The sequence below is a fragment of the Cucurbita pepo genome, chromosome LG12, assembly GCF_002806865.2.
Source record: "Cucurbita pepo subsp. pepo cultivar mu-cu-16 chromosome LG12, ASM280686v2, whole genome shotgun sequence".
NCBI classification, from domain to species: domain Eukaryota; kingdom Viridiplantae; phylum Streptophyta; class Magnoliopsida; order Cucurbitales; family Cucurbitaceae; genus Cucurbita; species Cucurbita pepo.
Window position 1 is genome coordinate 6,503,681 of NC_036649.1, and position 23,218 is coordinate 6,526,898.

General features: G+C 36.2%; 6 protein-coding genes and 1 long non-coding RNA gene across 10 annotated transcripts; 4 read left to right on the forward strand and 3 right to left on the reverse strand.

Moving 5' to 3' along the window:
- The first annotated feature begins 4,054 nt into the window (after positions 1 to 4,054).
- Positions 4,055 to 4,738, forward strand: LOC111807096 (protein THYLAKOID ASSEMBLY 8, chloroplastic-like). Its single transcript, XM_023692672.1, has one exon. It carries the CDS (start codon positions 4,055 to 4,057, stop codon positions 4,736 to 4,738), a length of 684 nt encoding a protein of 227 aa, XP_023548440.1.
- Positions 4,739 to 6,051: 1,313 nt separating this feature from the next.
- Positions 6,052 to 6,686, forward strand: LOC111807097 (transcription factor bHLH68-like). Its single transcript, XM_023692673.1, has 4 exons — positions 6,052 to 6,122; positions 6,179 to 6,380; positions 6,444 to 6,527; positions 6,603 to 6,686. Exons 1-4 carry the CDS (start codon positions 6,052 to 6,054, stop codon positions 6,684 to 6,686), a joined length of 441 nt encoding a protein of 146 aa, XP_023548441.1.
- A 1,298-nt stretch (positions 6,687 to 7,984) lies between these two features.
- Positions 7,985 to 9,814, forward strand: LOC111806453. Its single transcript, XR_002816811.1, has 3 exons — positions 7,985 to 8,044; positions 8,218 to 8,277; positions 9,705 to 9,814. It is a non-coding gene; the product is annotated as an uncharacterized LOC111806453 (long non-coding RNA).
- Positions 9,815 to 11,499: 1,685 nt separating this feature from the next.
- Positions 11,500 to 13,765, forward strand: LOC111807318 (probable inactive nicotinamidase At3g16190). Its single transcript, XM_023692987.1, has 5 exons — positions 11,500 to 11,623; positions 11,693 to 11,806; positions 12,350 to 12,584; positions 13,302 to 13,418; positions 13,503 to 13,765. Exons 1-5 carry the CDS (start codon positions 11,576 to 11,578, stop codon positions 13,574 to 13,576), a joined length of 588 nt encoding a protein of 195 aa, XP_023548755.1. The 5' UTR covers positions 11,500 to 11,575; the 3' UTR covers positions 13,577 to 13,765.
- Positions 13,766 to 14,098: 333 nt separating this feature from the next.
- On the reverse strand, positions 14,099 to 17,650 carry LOC111807411 (protein PLANT CADMIUM RESISTANCE 8). Its single transcript, XM_023693127.1, has 5 exons — positions 17,413 to 17,650; positions 16,958 to 17,205; positions 16,725 to 16,796; positions 15,861 to 16,073; positions 14,099 to 14,314 (listed from the first exon to the last, which is right to left on the reverse strand). The coding sequence occupies exons 1-5, from the start codon at positions 17,637 to 17,639 to the stop codon at positions 14,232 to 14,234; spliced, it is 843 nt and encodes a 280-aa protein (XP_023548895.1). The 5' UTR covers positions 17,640 to 17,650; the 3' UTR covers positions 14,099 to 14,231.
- Positions 17,651 to 18,014: 364 nt separating this feature from the next.
- Positions 18,015 to 21,005, reverse strand: LOC111807817 (cytochrome c-type biogenesis CcmH-like mitochondrial protein). 4 transcript variants are annotated; one of them, XM_023693698.1, is made up of 4 exons: positions 20,780 to 21,005; positions 19,620 to 19,796; positions 18,711 to 18,842; positions 18,015 to 18,614 (listed from the first exon to the last, which is right to left on the reverse strand). In XM_023693698.1, the coding sequence occupies exons 2-4, from the start codon at positions 19,761 to 19,763 to the stop codon at positions 18,414 to 18,416; spliced, it is 477 nt and encodes a 158-aa protein (XP_023549466.1). In that variant the 5' UTR covers positions 19,764 to 19,796; positions 20,780 to 21,005; the 3' UTR covers positions 18,015 to 18,413. The 4 variants fall into 4 exon arrangements, with proteins under 4 accessions (XP_023549466.1, XP_023549465.1, XP_023549464.1 ...); XM_023693697.1 differs by having other exon boundaries at positions 19,620 to 19,801; XM_023693696.1 differs by having other exon boundaries at positions 19,620 to 19,801; positions 20,478 to 21,005.
- A 1,056-nt stretch (positions 21,006 to 22,061) lies between these two features.
- Positions 22,062 to 22,741, reverse strand: LOC111806902 (30S ribosomal protein S17, chloroplastic-like). The gene has a single exon (XM_023692423.1). The coding sequence runs from the start codon at positions 22,696 to 22,698 to the stop codon at positions 22,216 to 22,218; it is 483 nt and encodes a 160-aa protein (XP_023548191.1). The 5' UTR covers positions 22,699 to 22,741; the 3' UTR covers positions 22,062 to 22,215.
- Between the last annotated feature and the right edge of the window lie 477 nt (positions 22,742 to 23,218).

Here is a 23,218-nt window from a genome sequence, read left to right on the forward strand (position 1 = left end):
GATGTATTCACGTACTTCTATTTTATTCATGTGATAGGTAACTTGTCTATTAAGATAGACTCGAACCGACAAAAATTACCTCACTTTAGGTCTTGTTTCATAACTATTTGATATTCGATCTTATTGAATTTCTACGTAATAAAAACATTTTTTAAATTTTTTTAAAGTTTAAATTTAAAATTTTAAAATATAATTTTTGTTTTTTATTTCCAGATTCTCATTAATCTCCCTTGCCTCTTTTTGGGTCCATAAATTTTGTACTTTTCTTTATTTATTTTTCAATTTTATTTATTTATTTATTTATTTACATTACCTTTTATTCTCCCTTTTATTTTTAACTTTTTATTTTCTTTTTTAGAAAAGGGTTTTTGTTGTTTTTTTNTGATATTGTACTTTTCTTTATTTATTTTTCAATTTTATTTATTTATTTACATTACCTTTTATTCTCCCTTTTTATTTTTAACTTTTTATTTTCTTTTTAGAAAAAGGGTTTTTGTTGTTTTTTTTTTCTTTTCTTTTCTTTTTACATTTGAATAAAAATAATTATTTTATGTTTTTTTAAAGAAAAATCAAAATAAAATTAAAAAATAAAACCATTTCAATTATTCTAGAAGAAATATTTAATTAGTAATTCTTTTAAAAATAATATTTTCACTTAAAAAAATACTTTTTAATAATAACAAAGACAACATTATTTAATAACAAAGAAAATAAGAATACGAATAAATCCCGCTATTTTATTTTTTAATTAATCGCGAAAAAAAATCTAAATCCATTTGAAATAAATTTTCAATTACGCACACAATAGCAATAACAAATCTCATCATTTCAAACCCAATTTTTTAACTAAAAAATCCAAAAAAAACATAATTTAAGACATTAATTCGATGGTTCAACGAAATAATTATGGTTTTATGGGTTAAAATAAATAAAAAAAAAAAAAGAAAAAGAATATGATAGTGGGAGTGAGGGACAAGGAGAATGGAGGATTGTGACCCATTTGCTCCCCACGCGTGTCATTGCGTTCCTACCCACGGCCCTCTGCCTAATCTAAGTGCATTTCACACGCTTTCAATCTCATACTCATCCCTTTTANAAAAAAAAATAAAAAAAAAAAAAAAAAACTCAATGACCTGGATCAATGGAACCTAATTTATACCGTTTGGGTTGGGTTGAGGCCGAATAAAAAAAAATGAATTTTATTCAATTTATAAATTCTAAAATTATATTGAGTTAAAAAGGAAAAAATTTAAATTTATTATTAATTTTAAAACAAAGAACTTTTATTTAATTTTATAATTATTTTTATTATTTGTTGTACAATTTTGAAATATATTTTATTTAATTTTATAATTATTTTTATTATTTATGGTACAATTTTGAAATATATTTTTTATTATTAGAAGGGTAACGATGGAATATTTATTAAAATTGAGCCATAAATTTGAAATAAATAAATAAATATTTTTTTAATCGACTTTTTATTTTTATTAAAAATAAAAATTCGAACAATTGAATTGATTTACTGTGTTAACGGGACAGTTAAATTACAAGAAATGAAAATATTATATTTTGATCTGATATTATTATTATTTATTTTATTGATTAAATATTAATTTATTATTTTATTTTGTAAAAAAATGATTATTAATATAACAAACGTCTAGAAGTATTACTTTAATGAACTAGTCATCCAAAAGCACTCCAATATAGAAATATCTATTAATTTATAAAATAATGACGATAAAAAATTAAAATAATTAATTATTGTACGATTAAAATAATAATAAATTTCAGAAATTTGCTATTTTGTTATTATGTACGCAAAGAATCCGCCGCTATCTGATTTGACCGTAGACTGATGTGGGTACGGATTACAGCTTACGTGGCAAGCCATAGGCCGCATGATTTGTGGTCTCGTTTTTCACCTGAGGCTACGTGTCGCGTAGACATAGGCGTGATAACATTTTGACTTTATTAAAATATATATTGTTGGAAATTACGAATTTAGCCTCAAACTTTTAACATTTTTATTTATTTTAGTAATAAACTATTAAAATTTTAATTTTATTTAAAATAAGTTGCTGAAATTTTCATTTTTTATTAAAGATAAAAGAGGTTAGTATGATTATTATTTTGGGCATTTAATACTATTTAGTAATTTTTAAGCAGTTTAAGTCCGATTAACCCTATGAATAGGCTCTAAACTCGACTATAGGTAAGATTTTGTTTGGAGCTCGAGCTTTAGGGTAAATTTTTTTTTGTCTATAATCACCTACAATATTTTATACTGAAAACGTGGGTCAATTTCATCAAATATAAAACATTCCCCACAAAACAGTTGAAAAATACCTACGGAAAATCTCGATAACTTAGTAAATTCTATATCCTCGCCTTCTTAGGGCAGGTTTACAGTAACCCTATTTCGGGAGCTCTTGATGATCATCTCCATATATTGTAGTGGGTTTCCTCTTGAGCTAAACTACTTACGTAATTTCTCGTGTTCAAAAAGAAATTTAGGTTAAAAGGCAAATAAAGGTAGAAAATATTTGAATTTATCGCTTAATAAAATCAAATAAAAGTATATTATAAAGTGGGGATTATTGTATAATTATGAATGAAAATATGGTTTGATTAAATTAGGAGATCCAATTTAAAAATGTATTTACTTTTTGATAGATTGCAAAAAAATAAAATAAAAGAAAGCAAAGCAAATCCAATTCCACTAGAAAATGCCTCGACCAACTGCACGCTGTGGTCGCCTGGTGGCTCCCAACAAGCAGCACCCTCAACTCGGCCCCTTTCTCATCCTACACCATATCCATTATAAAATTCACACACATATATTATATATATATATATACACGCCACTCTAATCTCTATAGCTCGAGTTTAAATTTAAAGTGCACCAAATATCATATGACCCAAAAGTATACAAAAAAGAAAAAAATCCGAACTTCTCTCGCCTTTTATAGGCAGAATCTGTTTTAAAAAAATATCTATGAACTTTCAAAATTTTAAATAACAAACTACACCTCCGGGCTCCACTCCTTTTTCTTTTGGAGTCTTTGTCACTTTTTACTATGTGTTCGAGGAGCCTCGACTCCTCTTCTTTTGGAGTCTTTTGTTCGACATTTGAGAATTCTATTGACATAAATAACTTTAGGACATGGCTCTGATACCATGTTAGGAATCTAGAATCTCCACAATGATATATGATATTGTCCACTTTGAGCATAAACTCTCATGGCTTTGCTTTGGGCTTTTCCAAAAGGGCTCACCGGAGATGTATTCCTTACTTATAAACCCCGGAGAAAGTTTAGGGCTTGGAGGGCATGTCTCCATATTAGACGAACACGACTCCCCACAATGGTATGATATTGCCCACTTTAAGTATAAGCTCTCATGACTTTGCCTCCACAATGGTATGATATTGTCCATAAGTATAAGCTCCCATGACTTTGCCTCCACAATGGTATGATATTGTCCACTTTAAGTATAAGCTCTCATGACTTTGCTTGAGGTCTCACGCCAATGGAGAGAGTATTTATTGATTATAAACTCATGGTCATTCCCTAGATTATTATAAATTCATGAGTCATTCCTTGTATTAGGGGACTGGGACTCAATTAAATTACTATTTAAGAGAATTAAAAAAAAATTAATTTAATCTCGAACTTATCTAACTTTTTAACTAGTTTTTCATTTTAAAAATGGAAGGATTATTATTTTATAATTTTTGTTTTAAAAAAATGTAAGTAATGAGGTGGCAATTCCAAAGCAATGTTGGAGGTCAAGCTGGCTTTTATCACTTCCAATGTGGTGTTTTTCAATACGTGTATGATGACCTGTCCTTTTCATTTCAAGGATTGATTACATTATTATTCAGTTATTGGGCCCAACTTTTCCAACATACGGCCCAACAGAATAAATTAAACAGACAAGTTACAAGGCCCAATATTACCGGGCCAAGCCCAAGTTCCCCACAACGCTCAGCAAAAGGGTACAATAGTCATTGCAAAAACCCAATCCGCTACCCAACCTGCACTACGCCATGGCTTTCTCTCTTCACTCCACGTTTCTCAAATCTCAAATCCCGATTCCGATTCCGATCTCCGCCACCGCTACCGTCGTCGTTTCCCTTCCGGTACGCTGCGGTCCTCGGGACAACCGAGGACCGCTAGTCAAAGGCAGAACCCTAAGCACCGAAGCAATCCAAGCCATTCAATCTCTAAAACGGGCCGAGAAATCCGACCCGACGAAGCTCGAACAAGTCCTCTCCACTACGCTCTCCCGATTGCTCAAAGCCGACCTCGTCGCCACCTTAAAGGAGCTTCTCCGGCAGGACCGGTGCGCCCTCGCTTTGGAGGTTTTCGCCGTCGTACGATCGGAGTACGGCGCCGATTTAGGGATGTACGCAGAGGTGGCAGCGGCGTTATCGAGGAACGGAGCGGCGGAGGAAATCGACCGGCTGGTTTGCGATTTGGAAGATGAAGATAGGGCGATCCAGTGCGATGATAAGGGTTTGATTAAGTTGATCAAGGCGGTGATTGGTGGGGATAGAAGGGAATCGACGGTGAGGATTTATAGGATGATGAAGAGGAGCGGTTGGGGATCCACCATCAAAGCCGATGATTATACGGTTAGGGTTTTGAGCAAGGGCTTAAGGAGGCTCGGGGAAATGGAGATGGCTGATGAGGTCAATATGCAATTTCAAGATTTAGTGGGCAGTTTTTGAAAATTGACCCAACCTGTAATTTCTTTTTTAAATGTATTATATTTCTATTTACTTTTGGATTATTAACTAATTTCGTCCATAAATGCAATTATTAAAAATTTAACCAACTGGAGAAAAAAAAATAAAAAAAAAAAGAAAAAAAAGAAGACCCTCTTACGGAGTTTGGGCCATCAGGCCCATTACCAGGGTTCGTTTTATTTGGGCCTTTTTAGGCCCATTACGCCATTTGTCAATTAAGATTATTTAATTTGAAAAGGTGAGTGTAAAATTGAAGTTTGATGTTGATGAGAAGGGCAAAAATGGAATATTGGGAACCATTTTTCTTTAAAATATAATATTCCCATCTGACTTTTTCCACACCTCTCAAAAAGGAAATAATATATTATAATTAATTTTTTAAATATTATTAAAATATAAACAAACAAATCATTTTGTTTGAATAATAATTTAGTATATTAAAATTTATATCTATCCATTGATACTTACTTCAGACTAATGCGAGTTTTTTTAGTATGTTTTGTTTTCATCTGCTTGTTACGAAATTTTTTAAAAGGGTCATCCAATATAGAATTGTTTAAAGTTAAACACATTTAATTTTGAGATTTTTATGACTGAGCTATCGAAAAGATCGATGCATTTTGTTGGTATGAATATTAAATGTCAATTTTTGTAAGCATTTCTTAGTTATTGTATCCTTATGGTTACTTTTATTTATATGTGGTTTCGATTGTATACTTTCTTCACTAAGATGTCATTAATTACGATATGTTTGAACTAACGTCAACGAATGTTGTTTGAGTGAAACGAAAAATAACTTATATGAGCTTCAACAAGGTTAGAGTAGACGAAACTACACCATACGAGATAATACTTTAGGACATCTAATCAGGTTTGAATCCCTTCTTCTCAAGCCCACCAATAGTAGATATTGCCCGCTTTTTCAGAGTTATGCAATAGAACCGGTACTCACCCACATATTGTCCTCTTTAAACTTTCTTTTCCAGACTTCCCCTCCAGTTTTTTGGGCTTTCCCTTTTGACTTCCCCCATTATGCGTTTGTTAGGAAGAGATTTTCACATCATGAACGCTTCATTCCCCTCTCCAATCGACGTAGGATCTCACAATTATCGTCAATATATAGACGAAAATCATCAATCGATACCTCATAGATTATCTCTCAACTTTTTAACGTTAATTTTGAAAATTTAAGAATATTTTTGAAATATAGCACAAACCGTAAGAGTATATATATTTTAAGTTCTCTTCCACCTCCAAAAAGCCTCATAGATTCTAGAGCTGAAGTTAAGCAAATGATGGGTGGAAACCCTAATTGGTGGACAACTTCTTTAGCTGAACAGCCTCAGACATGGAGCCAATTTGTCATGTAATTATATGATGTTCTTTAATTTCTTCACTTTTATGTCTTTTTTGTGTTATCAGAGGCGAAGAACATAGGGTTTTCAACCAAACCCAGATGACTCATTATCATCCAACAAAGTTGGAGAATTTCCAACACCAAATCTTCAACAACAATCCAAACTTTGCTCACTTTTCATGTAATACTAACAACCCACATCACGGGAGCAACCGTGTCGTCTCCGGCGGTGGCAGTGGCGCCCCCGACCCCGACCGCTCGTTGGAGGTGAGCCACTTCCTTGGCTTTGCTTTTGTTCTCAAATTGTAACATTCTCCCTTACTTGAACAGTCGAATCGCTCCGCTGTCGTCGGCGGTGGCGCGTGTAAGAAAGCTAGGGTTCATCCGCCATCTTCAACCCAACCACCTTTAAAGGTAGATTTTACTTCAAAACTTCAATTTATGAAAGGTTTATGAAAAGTTTGCATCTTTATGATCGAATAATAACAGGTGAGGAAGGAGAAGCTCGTAGATCGAATTACAGCTCTTCACCAAATCGTCTCTCCATTCGGAAAGGTAAAATTTAGGGTTTAGGTTAAATTTACATAAAATATCTTAGTTTTTACTATGTTTCACTCAATTTTAAAAATTTTCATTTTTACCCGTAAATCAATTTACGAGAATAATGTTATAAATGATATTACATACGTTTTTCAATTTTTACACGTTACCGAAACTTACCTCAGAGTTCACGGGTATCGGTATAATTTAACTATTACTTTATTACTACAGTAATTTCCTTCTAAACACTAACAACTTCAATAAATAAATAACTAACTAAATAAATAAATTAAAAAAAAATATATATATAAATTCCTTTTCCCTTCCCTTTTGTAGACTGATACTGCCTCGGTGCTGTCAGAAGCTATTGGGTATATCAGATTTCTTCAGGGACAAATTGAGGTAAAAAGCCTATTTTTTTTTACCCATTTACAGTTTTAAGCTCTGTAAAAGAGACCCTATTATTATTATGTAAGTGGAGATTGAGAGGTAAAAAAGGCACAGTAAAATCTCATGCTTTTCTCAACATTCTTTTCTCTGGATCTTCATAGCTTTCTCTCCTTTTTTGACTGGCAGGCTCTTAGTTACCCTTATCAGCGAAGTGCTCCAAAAGAGCTCACGAATTCACAGCCTCTGGTAAGTATATACTAAAGCTTAAAAGTTTCATGCATTCGNGTCACTTATAAACCCATGATCTTCCACTAAATTAACCAATGTGGGACACTCCCAATCCCAATAATCCTCAACAATCCTCCCCTCGAACAAAGCACACTATAAGCCTCCCCTGAGGCTTATGGAGCTCTCGAATAGCCTCCCCTTAATTGAGGCTCGACTCCTTTCTCTGGAGCCCTCGAACAAAGTACACCATTTGTTCGACACTTTAGTCACTTTTGACTACACCTTCGAGGCTCGCCATTCTTTGTTCGATATTTGAGGATTTTATTGGCATGGTTAAGTTTAGGGCATGGCTCTGATACCATGTTAGGAATCACGACTCTCCACAATGGTATGATATTGTCCACTTTGAGCATAAGCTCTCATGGCTTTGCTTTGGGCTTCCCCAAAAGGCCTCATACCAATGGAGATAGTATTCCTCACTTATAAACCCATGATCTTCCACTAAATTAACCAATGTGGGACACTCCCAATCCCAATAATCCTCAACATATATATATGTATATATATATATATTTATTTATATATATATATTTATTTATTTATATCTATATTTATTTATATCTATATTTATTTATATATATATATATATATAAATTCCTTTTCCCTTTCTTTTTGCNTATAAATTCCTTTTCCCTTCCCTTTTGCAGACTGATACTGCCTCGGTGCTGTCAGAAGCTATTGGGTATATCAGATTTCTTCGGGGACAAATTGAGGTAAAAAGCCTATTTTTTTTACCCATTTACAGTTTTAAGCTCTGTAAAAGAGACCCTATTATTATTATGTAAGTGGAGATTGAGAGGTAAAAAAGGCACAGTAAAATCTCATGCTTTTCTCAACATTCTTTTCTTTGGATCTTCATAGCTTTCTCTCCTTTTTTGACTGGCAGGCTCTTAGTTACCCTTATCTGCGAAGTGCTCCAAAAGAGCTCACGAATTCACAGCCTCTTGTAAGTATATACTAAAGCTTAAACAGTTTCATGCATTCGAGGGCGTTCGTATGAATATCGACGAGTGATATCTTTTTTACTAATTTTTTTTTCAAAATTTCGACTTCTGGGTTGTGATGTTCGAGAGATTATTTAAAATGGGTCGGTTTTCTGTTTGGTGAAAAAGCTCATACCTTTTCATAAGTTGACGAGTAAATTTTTTAAAAAAATTTTAACTTTTGGATTAATAATCTTTAACGAGTAATATCTTTTTTACTAATGTTTGTTTCAAAATTTTGACTTCTGGGTTGTGATGTTCGAGAGCTTATTTACAACGGGTCGGTTTTCTTTTTTGTGACAAAGTTCATACGTTTTCATAAATTGACGAGTAATGTTTTTAACTTTTGGTTTAATGTTCTTTGAAGAGTAATATGTGATTAAAAAAAAAATGGATTTTTGGGTTATGATGCTTGTGAGCTTATTTAAAAAGGGTTTTTTTTCTCTAATTTTTAAAAATATTTAACTTGATAACACTGAAGATCAATGACTCGTTTAAGAAGGGTTAACTTTGGTTTAATTGATTCGAGTCATTTTTACGAGTTTTTTTTAGGGTTTTTTTCCTAAATATCGACCGACGTTTTTGCAAATGATAGATTTTTGACATCATAAATCATAAAATGAATCAAAATTAAAAAAAAAAATAATAATAAAGAAGAAACTAAAGGGAATGAAAAGGAATAAGGTTCTTAGCTTTATATTCACCTTTAAATACTTGCTCTCGATTGTTAAAGCGTTCATTTCACTTTAGTCTTTATTCTTTAAAAAGTTTCAATTTCAAACCCTTATCTTTTTGTACTTTTCCACTATATCTTTCTCGTTATTATCGTCAAAATTGATAGAATCCAATTTTTTTCTAAAAAGTTAGCAAGATTTCAAAATTTTCTTCATATGGGTGTTCATGGGTTGAGTCGGGTCAAGTCGAGACATTTTTAGACCTAACTTAATTGTTCGGTTTGTAAATTTTTTTAACCTAAACAACTCTCGTTAAATAATGAGTCCAGCCTAACCCAACTATAAATTTGTACGGTTTGGTTGGTTTGAGTTGTTCCAATCATTTATTTAAATTTTTATATTTAATAAAAAAATAAAATGTTAATTTTTAAAATATCTATTTATTCATTATATATATATATATATATATTATTTTAGTATAATTCACGAACCAACCAACTTATAAAGTTTTCATTTATTTGAATTCAACCAGATTGAAGTAACTTTATAACCCAACTCAAATCAAAACATACAAATTGGGTCGGGTTTATTGAATTTTTCGAACACTTCTATTACTTTTCTACACGAACAGCTACCGAACGCTTTTCTTTCTAAAAAATTAAAGTCGATCATATTTTATATGATATAAATGGGTTAAATTAATATGTTATTATTAGGGAGATGAAAGGAAAAGGCAAGAGAAGCCATTGAAGGAGCTGAGGAGTAGAGGGCTTTGTTTGGTACCACTCTCATGCACACACCTAGTTGGAGCTGATACCACTTATGGAACTGGCTTTTGATTTAATTAATTAATTAATTAATTAATTAATTAATTAATTAATCTCCATTTAATCCTTTTTAATATTCATATTATTATTATTAGGGATTATTTTAATCATATATAATGTTTTTGTTAATTAATTAATATTGTTGTTTTTATTAGCTTTAATTAATAATCTCTTTTGAGCTGTAACCCACTTAATTAATTTTGTATTATGGCGTATTGAATATATTTTATTCCTTAATAATGTTTGCAATAAAAAAATTAACAACTCAAACTATAGTTAATTTAATTAATTCAGATTTAAAAGATCAGATATTCAAATCTCTATTCTATCTTCTACGATCATCTTCCAGCCTTTTTGTTAAGCGAGAACAGTGCAAAAACATATAAACGTAGCAAACTGTAATAACTCGAGCTCACTGCTAGTAGATATTATCCGTTTTAGCTCGTTACATATTACCGTAAGCTTGTTAGCTTCACGATTTTAAAATGCGTCTGTTAGAGAGAGGTTTATACACCCTTCGAACTTTTATGAAATGTTTTGTTCTCCTCTCTAACTGACGTGAGATCTTTCAATCCACCCTCTTGGGGGCCTAACGTGTACATCGCCAAGTGACTGACTCTGGTACCATTTCTAACAGCTCAAGCCCACCACTAGTAGATATTGTCTGTTTTAGCCTGTTACATATCATCCTCAGCTTCACCGTTTTTAAAATACGTACGGAAGAGAGATGTTTCTCTATACCCTTATAAAGAATGTTTTGTTTCTCTCTCCAATTGATGTGGGATCTCTAGCACACTGCTATTGTCAGTTGCTACACACCGCCACCGTTGGAACTACGGTTTGGAGGCGTAAACGGTTAGTTTTTATGGTACTTATTATTTGGGTCCAATTTTAATCTTGAATGGAACATACCCTTAATGTTTACCTCTAAATTTCAATATAGTAACCAAGGTACAACGTGCCAAACAACAAAGTTAAAATTGTAACAACTCAAGCTCACCGCTAGTAGATATTATCCGTTTTAGCTCGTTACATATTACCGTAAGCTTGTCAGCCTCACGATTTTAAAACGCTTATGTTAGGGAGAGGTTTATACACCTTTATAACCCTATAAGAAATGTTTTGTTCTCCTCTCCAACCGATGTGAGATCTTTCAATCCACCCCTCCTTGGGGGTCAACATCTTCGCTGGTACATCACCAAGTGACTGACTCAAATACCATTTGTAACAACCTAAGCCCACCACCAGTAGATATTGTCTGCCTTAGCTCGTTACATATCCTCGTTAGTTTCACTGTTTTTAAAATTATGATAGAGAGATGTTTCTATACCCTTATAAAGAATGTTTTGTTTCCCTCTCCAATTGACGTGGGGGATCTCTAGCACACTGCCATTGTCAGTTGCTACACATCGTCATCATTGCCAAAACCACCGTTCAGAGGCGTAAACAGTTATTTGAGTCCAATCTCGATCTTGAATCAAATATACCCTTAATATTTACCTCTAAATTTCAATATAATAACCAAGGTACAACTGTATCATTAAGTTGGATTGGTTAATTTTGACGGCGAGGCATTGAAGTGTCAACACACCATTGTAGGCCCAATGGGACAAACATTACGACAAACCCATATTTGAACTGATGTTTTTTTTATAATTGAGCCTACACCAATAACCGACAATCTTGTCAGTTCATGAATTCAATTCAATGTTTTTCTTCTTTCTTTCAAGAGACTCATTATTGCTCGGAGCTGTTTGGCTATGGCGGATCAATGGAATCACACTGCTCTTCTCGTCATTGACATGCAGGTTCTTTCTTATTCTCTTCTCGACATCCACAACTCTCTTCTTAACCTTCTTCCAATTCTTCGTTTCCAGAAGGATTTCATCGATGAAGGCTCCCCGTTCGCTATACCAGGAGCCCGCGCCATACTCCCAAGCGTGTATCGGGCTGTCGAGATTGCAAGAAAGCGGGGCGTGTTCGTTATCTGGGTTTGTTATTATAACAGCTCAAGCTCACCGCTAGCTAGCTGATATATTATTCTCTTTGACTTTCTGCTTTTAAAACACGGTCTTATAAAAAATGTTTTATTCTCCTCCACAACCGATGTGGGATCTCACGATCCACCTCCCTTCGGGAACCAGCGTCCTCGTTGGCACTTGTTCCCTTCTCTAATCGATGTGGGACCTCCCAATTCACTCTTTCGAGACCAAGTGTCCTTACTGACACACCGCCTCGTGTCCACCCATTTCGAGACTCAGCCTTCTTCTTGGTATATCGCTCGGTATCTGGCTCTGATATTATTTGTAATAGTTGAGATCCCACATCGACTGGGGAGGAGAACAAAATATTTTTGATAAGGGTGTGTAAACCTCTCCCTAACAAATGTTTTTTAAAAATATTGAGGAGAAATCCATAAGAAAGTCTAAAAGGACAATATCTACTGGCTGGGAACCGGGACAGCTACAGTTATTTTGAGTTGTTTTAGGTTTATGTTTGTCGGGGATTGCTGTTCATTTTTTGTTTTGTCGTAGGTTGTCCGAGAGCACGATCCTGAAGGACGAGATGTGGAACGGTTTCGGCGCCATTACTATGGCAATGGGAAGCTGAAGCCAGCTGCAAAGGGAAGCAGAGGGGCAGAGCTTGTAGAAGGCCTTGAAATGAAAGAAGGAGAATATAAGTTGGTGAAAACAAGGTTTAGTGCCTTTTTTGATACTAACTTGCATTCCCTTCTGCAGGGCGTGGGTATCACTCATTTGGTTGTTGCTGGTAAGATACTCCATTTATACTCGATATCTAAGGATTCCCGTCGACTTGGGTGAGGAATCTCCCTTTAAACGAAAAACGAGAGAGGAAATGAGGAGAGACTTCTCTCCATGTGAGATCGAACCTCAGTTAGATAGGTGAACGAAACATTCCTTATAAGGGTGTGGAAACCTCTCCCTACACGTTTTAAAACAGTGAGGCTGATGACAATAAGTAACTGGTCAAAGTAGATAATATCTGCTAGTGGTGAGATTGGCCTGTTACAAATGGTATCATGACGCTTGCTCCCAAAGGATGGATTGTGAGATCCCACATCCATGGGAGAGGAGAACAAAACATTTCTTATAAGGGTATGGAAACCTCTCCCTAGCAGACACGTAACGGGTCACAGTGGACAATATCTACTAGCAGTTGGCATGAGCTGTTATAAATGGTATCAGAGCAAAGCACCGAGCGGTGAGCCAACGAGGACGTTGGACCCCTAAAGGGGTGTATTGTGAGATCCCATATCGATTGAAAAGGAGAATGAAAACTTTCCTTATAAAAGTATGGAAACCTCTCCCTAATAGATGCGTTTTGGCGATACATAATGAGCCAAAACAAACAATATCTACTAAATGTGGGCTTATGCCGTTACACCCAGTTAGCTAAACGATAACTGAGATTATATTTTCCGTCTCTGTCTCTACCGTGCACCAATGCATTCCTTTGAATTTGTAGGTGTTCAAACGCCAAACTGTATCAGACAGACAGTTTTTGATGCTGTGTCTTTGGATTACCATTCAATCACTCTTCTTAGTGATGCAACGGCAGCTGCCACTCCCAAAATCCATCAGGGTAAGTGAGCTTTCTACTCCAAATCCTTTCCATTTCTAACAACAATTCATAGATTATAACGCTTTGAGATGGTAAAAAACACAGATAATATCACTGACATCAAAAATGTGGGCGTTGTGGCCTCAAAAGTTGATGAATGGGGCCACTCTGATGCTTGAACAGCCCCCCTCTGCCATGGTTCGATCTCCCGACCACTCAACGTTACAACGTGCATCTCGTTTTCTTTTATCGGTGTGTAAAATTTAAATAATCGAAACACTCCCTATGTTGTTGGACTTTCTTCGTGAATGATGAACGAATCAGTTACCCTTTTTAATTTAAAAAAAATCGGAAGCGTTTGATATAAAGATGTTTATTTAACCTGTCTCAAATGGGTCTCGCAAAGATTCGTTCCAACCCAGATGAAAAAGGGAGCAGAAGAGAATGAACAGTACTCTTCCTTACCTATCAATAAAATTTGATTCATCCATCCACAAAAATTCGAGAGGAACACCGAGTGACGTTTATATGTTGGAATCGATAATCTTATTAACTATCGGTTGAAAATAATAATAACATTTGATCTACTTTTCATTAAAAATTGCATTCAATACATTTGTAAGATAGAAAACAAGGGCACTATGGCAATTATCAAAAGAAACACACATTTATAAAAACANACTATGGCAATTATCAAAAGAAACACACATTTATAAAAACAACAAGAATCTACTAACTTAACTAGAAAAGAAAAGGAAAAGAACATAAGAAAAAAACAGAACCAAGCACATAATTGAAAGTTGAGAAAACTTGGGACATGTTGTCAGGTGATGGTTAAAACATGGTTTGTCTTGGAGGAGGGACTTCCACTGTCTCATGTTGTGCTGCCTGTTTTTGAGCTAAAATTCCATTCCATCCTGTACGTAACATGTTGGATAGACATAATCATTCATAAGTTATAGCTCACATCTCGACACACTGATTTTAAAGCTACACAAACTGTCAGACGACACAAGTTTAACTGTTAGGACATGTTTGGGAGTGATTATAAAACGTTTAAAATCACTTTTGTCATGTTTTAAACCACTTCGAAACATGTCCCTGTCGTAGGCTATTAAGCTGAGCATATCATGGCAGCCTTCAAAGTCCCAATGACAAAGAGAAGAAACGACAAGAGTTTTTGTAACAGCCTAAGTCCACTGCTAGTAGATATTGTCTTCTTTAGACTTTTCCTTTCGAGCTTCCCCTCAAGGTTTTTAAAATGCGTCTGTTAGGAGAGGTTTCCACAACCTTATAAAGAATACTTTGTCCTTCCCAACTGATGTGGCATCTTACCATCCACCCCCCTTTAGGGTCCAGCGTCATCACTAGCACTCGCTCCGCTCTCTAATCGAAGTGGGATCTCACGATCCACCCCCCTTCANCAAGGTTTTTAAAATGCGTCTGTTAGGAGAGGTTTCCACAACCTTATAAAGAATACTTTGTCCTTCCCAACTGATGTGGCATCTTACCATCCACCCCCCTTTGGTCCAGCGTCATCACTAGCACTCGCTCCGCTCTCTAATCGACGTGGGATCTCACGATCCACCCCCCTTCAGGGCCCAGCGTCCTCGCTAGCACTCGTTCCTCTCTCCAATCGACGTGGGATTTCACGATCCATCCCCCTTCGGGGGCCCAGCGTTCTCACAAGCACTCGTTCCTCTCTCCATTTGATGTGGGATCTCACGATTCACCTCCTTCCGGGGCCCAGTGTCCTCGCTGGCACACCGCTCGGTATCCACCCCCTTCTGGGCTCAGCTGGGATCTCACGATTCACCCCTTTCCAGGGGCCAGTGTCCTCGCTGGCACACTGCTTGGTATCCACCCCCTTCTGGGCTCAGCTGGGATCTCACGATTCACCCCTTTCCAGGGCCCAGTGTCCTCGCTGGCACATTGCTCGGTATCCACCCCCTTCTGGGTTCAGCTGAGATCTCACGATTCACCCCTTTCCAGGGCCCAGTGTCCTCGCTGGCACACCGCTCAGTATCCACCTCCTTCTGGGCTCAACTGGGATCTCACGATTCACCCCTTTCCAGGGCCCAGTGTCCTCGCTGGCACACCGCTCTGTATCCACCCCCTTCTGGGCTCAGCATCCTCATTGGCACACCGTCCAGTGACTGGCTCTCATACCAATTGTAACAGCCCAAGTCCACGGATAGCAAATATTGTCCTCTTTGGGCTTTTCCTTCTAGACTTCCACCCAAAGTTTTCAAAACACGTTTACTAGGGAGAGGTTTCCACACCCTAATAAAGAATGCTTCGTTCTCCTCCCCAACCAATGTGAGATCTCACAGTTATGACAGGCTAACTTAGACGGGCAAAAAGATATATCATGGGGGAGCAAAACCGATCTTTGCTAATGCTTAACAAAGTTCCTCAACGAGCTATACAGTTCATAAATAGAATTGAAAGAAGGATAAGTACCTAAGGATGGGTCAAGTCCTCTCTTCCGGAGCTCTCTGAACTCTTGGCAAAGTGAACAACATGGGCAGAACACATGAGAAATGATATCAGTGTATGGAGCTTCTACCAAATTATATCTCTCTCTCAGTCTTTTTCTGTAGCTTGACCCCATCACCCATTGAGAGCACAAAGCAGGCATCATCAGAGCATATATAAGACTCCCCAGAGGACAGGCTGCAATGAGTATCACAAATATATCAGCAACATACAACACCTTCATTTAACTTTTAACACAAATGGAAGCTATGAAATGTATTGTCCGCTTTGACCCGTTACGTATCGCTTTTGCTAGGGAGAGGTTTCCACACCCTTATAAGAAATGCTTCGTTCCCTTCTCCAACCCATATGGGATCTTACAATCCACTCCCTTAGAGGCCCAGTGTCCTCGCTGGCACACCGCCCGGTGTCTAGTTCTGATACCGTTTGTAACAGTCCAAGCCCACCACTAGCAAATATTGTCCGCTTTGACCCATTACGTATCACCGTCGGCCTCACGGTTTTAAAACGTGTCCACTAGGGAGAGGTTTCCACACCCTTATAAGAAATGCCTCATTCCCTTCTCCAACCGATATGGGATCTCACAATCCACCCCCTTTGAGGGCCTAGCCTCCTCGTTGACACACCGCCCGGTATCTAACTCTCATACCATTTGTAACAGCCCAAGTCTACCGCTAGCAGACATTATTCACTTTGACTAGTTACGTATCGACGTCAGCCTTACAGATCCTAAGGAAAGGTTTCCACACCCTTATAAGGAATGCTTCGTTTCTCTCTTCAATCGACACGAGATCTCACACAACTTCAAGGTTAAAAGAAAGTCCTTACTCATTTCTCCTTGATCCATTACTTCTGCAATCTGTCCAAATGTCACGCATGGAAGGAATGCTGTCATGACCGCTGTCAAACAGAAACTAATGCGTAAAAGAACAGCTCCACAGACATTTCAAATAATTGGGATCTTCACAGATCATATGCTAGCAGACAACAATTTTGGAGTATCAATCCAATACTTTCACGATATGGACTAAATCGTTACAAAATCGAAAGCAAAAACTAACCATTAGTCTCATCTTCATGGCAATCAAACAATCCAGAGCTCCAAACAGTCCCACGGACTGTATTAGCTTGATACATAGTTGGACCTGGGAGCTCAGGTTCAGCATATTGTGTAAAATTATTAGGTGGGCTACCTGTATTTGGTTGGTACATGCTTGGACCTGCGAACCCAGGTTGATCCTGTTGTGTATTGCCACCATAACCAGTGCTACCTGTGCTTCTATCCATCTGAGCCTTAACAGAGCAGTACCTAATCAAAGATGAATATGCAATATGTTTTTGAAGCTATTGGTGTTTAAAGAAGCTCTCAATGTGAAAATCTTTCCCCCTTCCACCAAACTGTATCATTTCCACTCATCAATCATGAAGAACAAATGGAATAAGACAGAGTTGGGTCAACCAAGTTTATCGTATAAATTGAAGTCAACATCATTAAGGATGGAAAGGGACGACTTACGAATAGTCAATCTTTTCTTGAAGTTGACGAAAAACAGTGTAGCCCCTTTTTTTGAACGCATGATTGGATTTAAATGAAGTTTTGATCTGATCGAAGCATCTTGACCTGTTCGTCGCCAGTTGGAGAGTTGAAATCTGCATATGCCAGCACGTTGGTTTGACATGCTTTGCTTCTCGTCGGAGGTCAATGGATGGAAGAATTGAATCGGGTTTTGAGGGTTTTGGCATTGAGATGAAAATTGTTGAGGGAAATTTGGAAAATTTAAGAATTGGGTTTGTGGGTTTTATTTATATCGTAAAGGGTTATGTTCGGGCTGATATTTATGATCTAGTTTGAAAGAAAGTATGCATCGAGCAAGTAGGGTCATCGGGTTATATTCGGGCTGACATTTATGATCTAGTTTGAAAGAAAGTATGCATCGAGCAAGTAGGATCATCGGGTTATGTTCGGGCTGACATTTATGATCTAGTTTGAAAGAAATGATGCACTGAGCAAATAGGGTCATCCCCGATTCTACTTAACTAAGCCCCATGAGCAGTCGTACTATGATTGCTCGGGCGACATGGTCCCACACGAGCCCGAGTTTACCGAGAATCTTAGAGGAGCACCCAATCAAGGCTGCCATTTATTATCAAAATTCAAGAAATTTACATACTTTCTTTCTTTCTTTTGCATTCAATGTAATAAAACGAGTGACTCAAACTACTAAAATCTTGATCGATAACACATGTCTGAACCAATTGAACAATAACATCACTGAAGAAATATACCTATTTATACATAAAATGGGCAATGAGGGAAGAAACAAGACACCGACATGAAAAATTATTCAACGAAACCGCCAAACATGTTTCTCGAGGTGATTATTACGACACGGTTTGTCTTGAATGAGGAGCTTTCATTGCTTCATTTTGTGTTGCTTGTCTTTGAGCCAAAATTCCGTGCCATACTCATGAAATTCTTAGGACTGTTGTTCGAGCTAGCAATGGAGAGTAGTTACCTCACTGGCTACGCCATCTCCTCCACCATAAAGAAGCGGCTCTCTGAGGTGGTGGAGGTGAGAGGAGATCTAACATGGTTTGCTTCTCTCTAGGGGTCAATGGAACGCCCCTGACTATATTTAAAGCCATGATATGAACGTTAGACTTCTGCTTGTACTTGCTATAAGCCCATACTCCAGCAGCAGCACCAGCCACTAACACCTATATTCCAAGGTAACATGTTTAGAACTAGAATTTTACATGAAATGGGAAGAAATATTTATTTAATCTTTGAATTTCTTACTGATATATACTGACCGGTGATAGCCATAATGCTGCAGTTTGGAGGTCGAACTTTGGGGTATAAAGGATCGTCTCCCCGTAATCATTCTCGAGCTTTTTAAAGATCTCCTTGTCCGATTTCCCCGACCGAATCTCATCACGGATCAACTATGGTGATATTACAAATACGACCAAACATCAAGCAAGTTTAATGCAAAACAATATTGATCATAAATTACTGACAGAAGATAGAAAACTCAACAAATCTGTGAGAAATCATCATGTAGCAAAGATTCATGATCTGGTGAGTCAGTCTTTTTTAGTCCATCATTCATGATCCAATGGAGTTTATCAAAAAATATGCATTAAGAATTTCCAAAGGGCTGCCAGCATAGATAGTTATTTTGAAGGGAATCTTCTAACTCTAAGGAAGATTTCTTGCATCAAAACAACAACTCTAGAAGAATCATGAAACCACCCCCGGGCGGTGGGCTTGGGCTGTTACAAATGGTATCAGAGCCAACCACCGGGCGGTGTGCCAGCAAGGACGTTGGGTCCTCAAGAGGGGGTGGATCGTTAAGAAAGCATTCCTCACAAGGGTGTGGAAACCTCTCCCTAGTAGATGCGTTTTAAAACCGTGAGGCTGACCACGATACATAACGGGTCAAAGCAAACAATATTTGTTAGCGGTGGGCTTGGGCTCTCCTCTTCACTCATGGGACTAAATTATTCTTATAATCTCCGTATGGTGCACTCTTATGAGGAGCTTTTCCTGTTTTTCATCATTAATATATATATATTGTCTTTCTTTAAAAGGAAAAAAGGGACAATTTTGCACAAGAGAGAAGGACTCTTGAACTTCCCTATAATTCTTTCCCAGAATTTCCCTGATTTTCCGGCTAAGTTAACTTGTTAAGCATGGAGTTCAATCTAAATAACTGGTACCTTTCTAAGGAGAATCGCAATATCAGCTTGTGAATCTTCAATGGATTGACTACCGCACTCAATGCACCTAACATTGTGACTAATATTTCTTGCTCGGGCTTCCACCAGCTGCGTTTTTTTCACAGCATCCGCATCACTCTCCATCTTAGACACTGTGATGCCTCAGCTCTGACCAGACTGCACTGCAATTGCAAGAAAATACCAAAAAATTATTTGAATGCGAAATACAAGTTAAAGATAAATCAAGTTTAGAAGTTCAAAATTTCTACAGCTGAAAATCTTATTAACATCGAGAAGTCAGAAAAAAAGAAAAAAGCAGATCAAGTTCCAGTTACAATCTTATCAAACTACAAAGAGGGAAAAGTAAACATTACGAATCTACCTCCCATTGTTCTTCCTCATATAGAATACTAAGAATTCTCAATGGATTCTGTGGAATCGATCAAATGAAAAGCAAAATAAATTCATACCGAATTTAGCTAAGAAGGTTGCTCAAAAGTTCAAGAGTTTAGCTTAAACAGCAGGAATTTCCACCAAAAAAATCAAGGGTTCGTCATTCTTTTATATAGTATTTTGTAACTTTTAATATCATCATCATTCATTTGTGTAGAGTAAATAATCCTGTAAGATTTTGAAATATAAACAAGAAAAAAAAAATTGTGAATTCAAACTGACCAACTGGTTCAGTTCTCAATTTTCTTAGATTCGGAGCCTTCGAGCATAACATCAGCTAAATACACAGAAGGAAATAAGGATTTAGAATAACTAAAATTGGCATGCTCACCGTATCAGGTATTAAAATCAATTCATCAACATGAAGCTATTAGCAATTCAGGAAGCGAGGATTGGAACAGAAACCTTGAAGGAAACCGTTATTCACTCAGGCCCCAGTTTCCCACCATTAGGGCAACAAATGCAGCCACTAAACCAATTCGATCGAATATAACGACTATCGATTCGGTTTTCTTAAGCCGAAAACGGAACCGATATCAGGAAAAAGAGAAATTAGTTTTTGAACCGCGATCTGTTTCGGTTTGGTTTATTCCGGTTTGGGATATTGGGGGAAAAGTTGGGATCGGGACAGATTCGCCGGCGGCCGTAAAATGAAGGAGGCGGTGGTTGGATAGAAATAGAGAGAGCCAGAGATAGAGAGATTAAACCTCAGGTCACGCTGGAGACGGAGAGATCTAGCCAATCCGTTGCTGAAGATGAGAGACGTAATTAATCTGTCGCTGCCGAGTGCTCGCCGGTGAGAGTGGCGACTGCGATTGAAGAAGAACTGACTTCAGTCGGAGAATCGGCGTCAGTCGTTCGCGACTGTGAGCGAAGGAGAACCAGAGGAGAGTGGACGGCGGGAGAAAGAAGAAGGCGCCCAAGCAAGAAAAAGTGAAATATGTGTAAATTAATATTAAATTATCTTTAAACTTAAAAAAAAAAAAATAATAATAAAAATAAATAAAAAAAAATTCAACCACATTTTAAACATAAACCGGTAATATTTTATTTTAAAAATATTTAAAAAATAACTTTTAATGGTTGAGAAGTTTCGTTAATACTTAATTTATAAAAAAAAATCTTCAAAGAAAAAAAAAAGTGCAAAGACAAAATTGTTAATACCAAATTTCAACAAATTCATTAAAATTTTTGAAAATGGTCTATGAAATATATATATATATATTAATGATAATTTTTTTAATTTTATTTTATAAATGTTAAAGTTAATGCTATTTTAAAAATTTTATAATATTTTTTTAACAATAGAATTAATGATATTTTTTAAAACTTTTTTTAAAAGTTAAAAGAGTATAAAATATATATTTTTAAAAATTTTGAGTATTTTTGAAACATTATCGGTATATATATATATATATATTAAATTAAATACATCAAAAAATTTAATTTTTTTTTGATAAATTAAGTACAAAATTTAAAGATATTTTTATTAATTTAAGTATAAATTTATTATTAGGTACGTTTATCTGCCATAAAACATGTATTATTATCCGCTTATCAGCTTATGTTCAAGAATTTATATGCTTAAAAGAAAAAAATAATTTGAACAATTGAATTTCAAACATTGGCCAAGGAAATTCCATTTAATTACGGTGTTTTTTAGTTCAATAATATAATATATAGTTGATAGATTCAAACGTGCCATCTCTAAATCGAGAGTACATGTTTTATATAAGTTGAGATGAAACTCACTTGGCTCGCAGATTAGAATAATTAATAGATTGGAATATTAAGCTTGAAAATATGATCAATCTTGTTCATAACAGATTATACTTTCTTAGTTTAAGGTTCCAATGGATGAAATTCAAATTTTAGTTTATTATAATCTATCCACTGAATTAAACAAAAATTAACGATGATTTGATGAAATTTAAATCAAATTATTTTCTAAACCAAAAGCTAAGAATCGAGAGAGTATGAACAGCAAATTGCAGAGATGAAAAGCTAAAAAAAGAATTCGAATAAAGATTCTAAAATTTGAACGACTTGGCTCAGTTTCATCGATGAAGCATCCAGAAAAACAATTACGAATCATTCATCAAGCACAAACAAGATCAGATCCACCAAAAGCAACCGATTACGATTAAACCTGTTGCTGCGACTCCAGTGGAATCCCGAGCTCTCCAGCACCGGCTTCCGCCGCTTTCGGCTTCGAATTCCTCGCCGGAACCGGAATGGCCAGGAACGTCTTCATCTTGCTGATCGGCCGGCATTTTTCAAGCTCCACAAAGTCTCCGACCTTGAATTTGTTATCTGGATCGTGCGCCTGGTACTTCTTCTTGATTCTAATGCGCCGTTTGTATTTCGGATGAGGCGCCAATCGCACGACCTCGACGGCGACGGTCTTGTCGTTGGTAGCGCAGACCACACGGCCTTGCAGCGACCTCATGGCCTTAATCGAGGGGAGGAAATTGGGGGTTTGGGAGGCCGATAGCGAGGGCGAAGGCTTAGAGAGGAATGACAGAGGAACTGAGCCATGGAGGAAGGAAGTGGAAACTGAGAGGTTCTTCAGCCTCTGCAATGGAGGAATTTGCAGAAAGGATGAGGGACTCAGAGTTGCAGACATTTTTTTTAGGGATTTTTGGGTTATCCGAATTGAAGACGAAGATGAGAACGGTTTTGAATCCGTATGGGAGAAGGGGGAATCGTGTGTGGGAGAGCACATGGTAACCAATCGTGTGTGGGAGAAGGGGAAATCGTGTGTGGGAAAGCACATGGTAACCAATCGTGTGTGGGAGAAGGGAGAATCGTGTGTGGGAGAGCACATGATAATTATCTAGTCTTATTTCTATTTATTACTTTTTCCTTATTTGATTATAAATAAGTAGATTAATCAAATATTCTCATAAATAAATAAAAGAATTTATGAATTTGTTAAATCAAACAAATTTATTATTAATTAAAAAAAAAAATCTTCTTATAATACAATATATCATATATTTACGACGACAACTTTTAAAAATAATTTTTAATTATTTAGAAATTAAAATTTTAAATAAAATAATTTTTAATTATTTAGAAGTTAATTTTTTAAAATATATATTTATTATCTGACTATTCTTACAAATAATTTTTAATTATTTAAA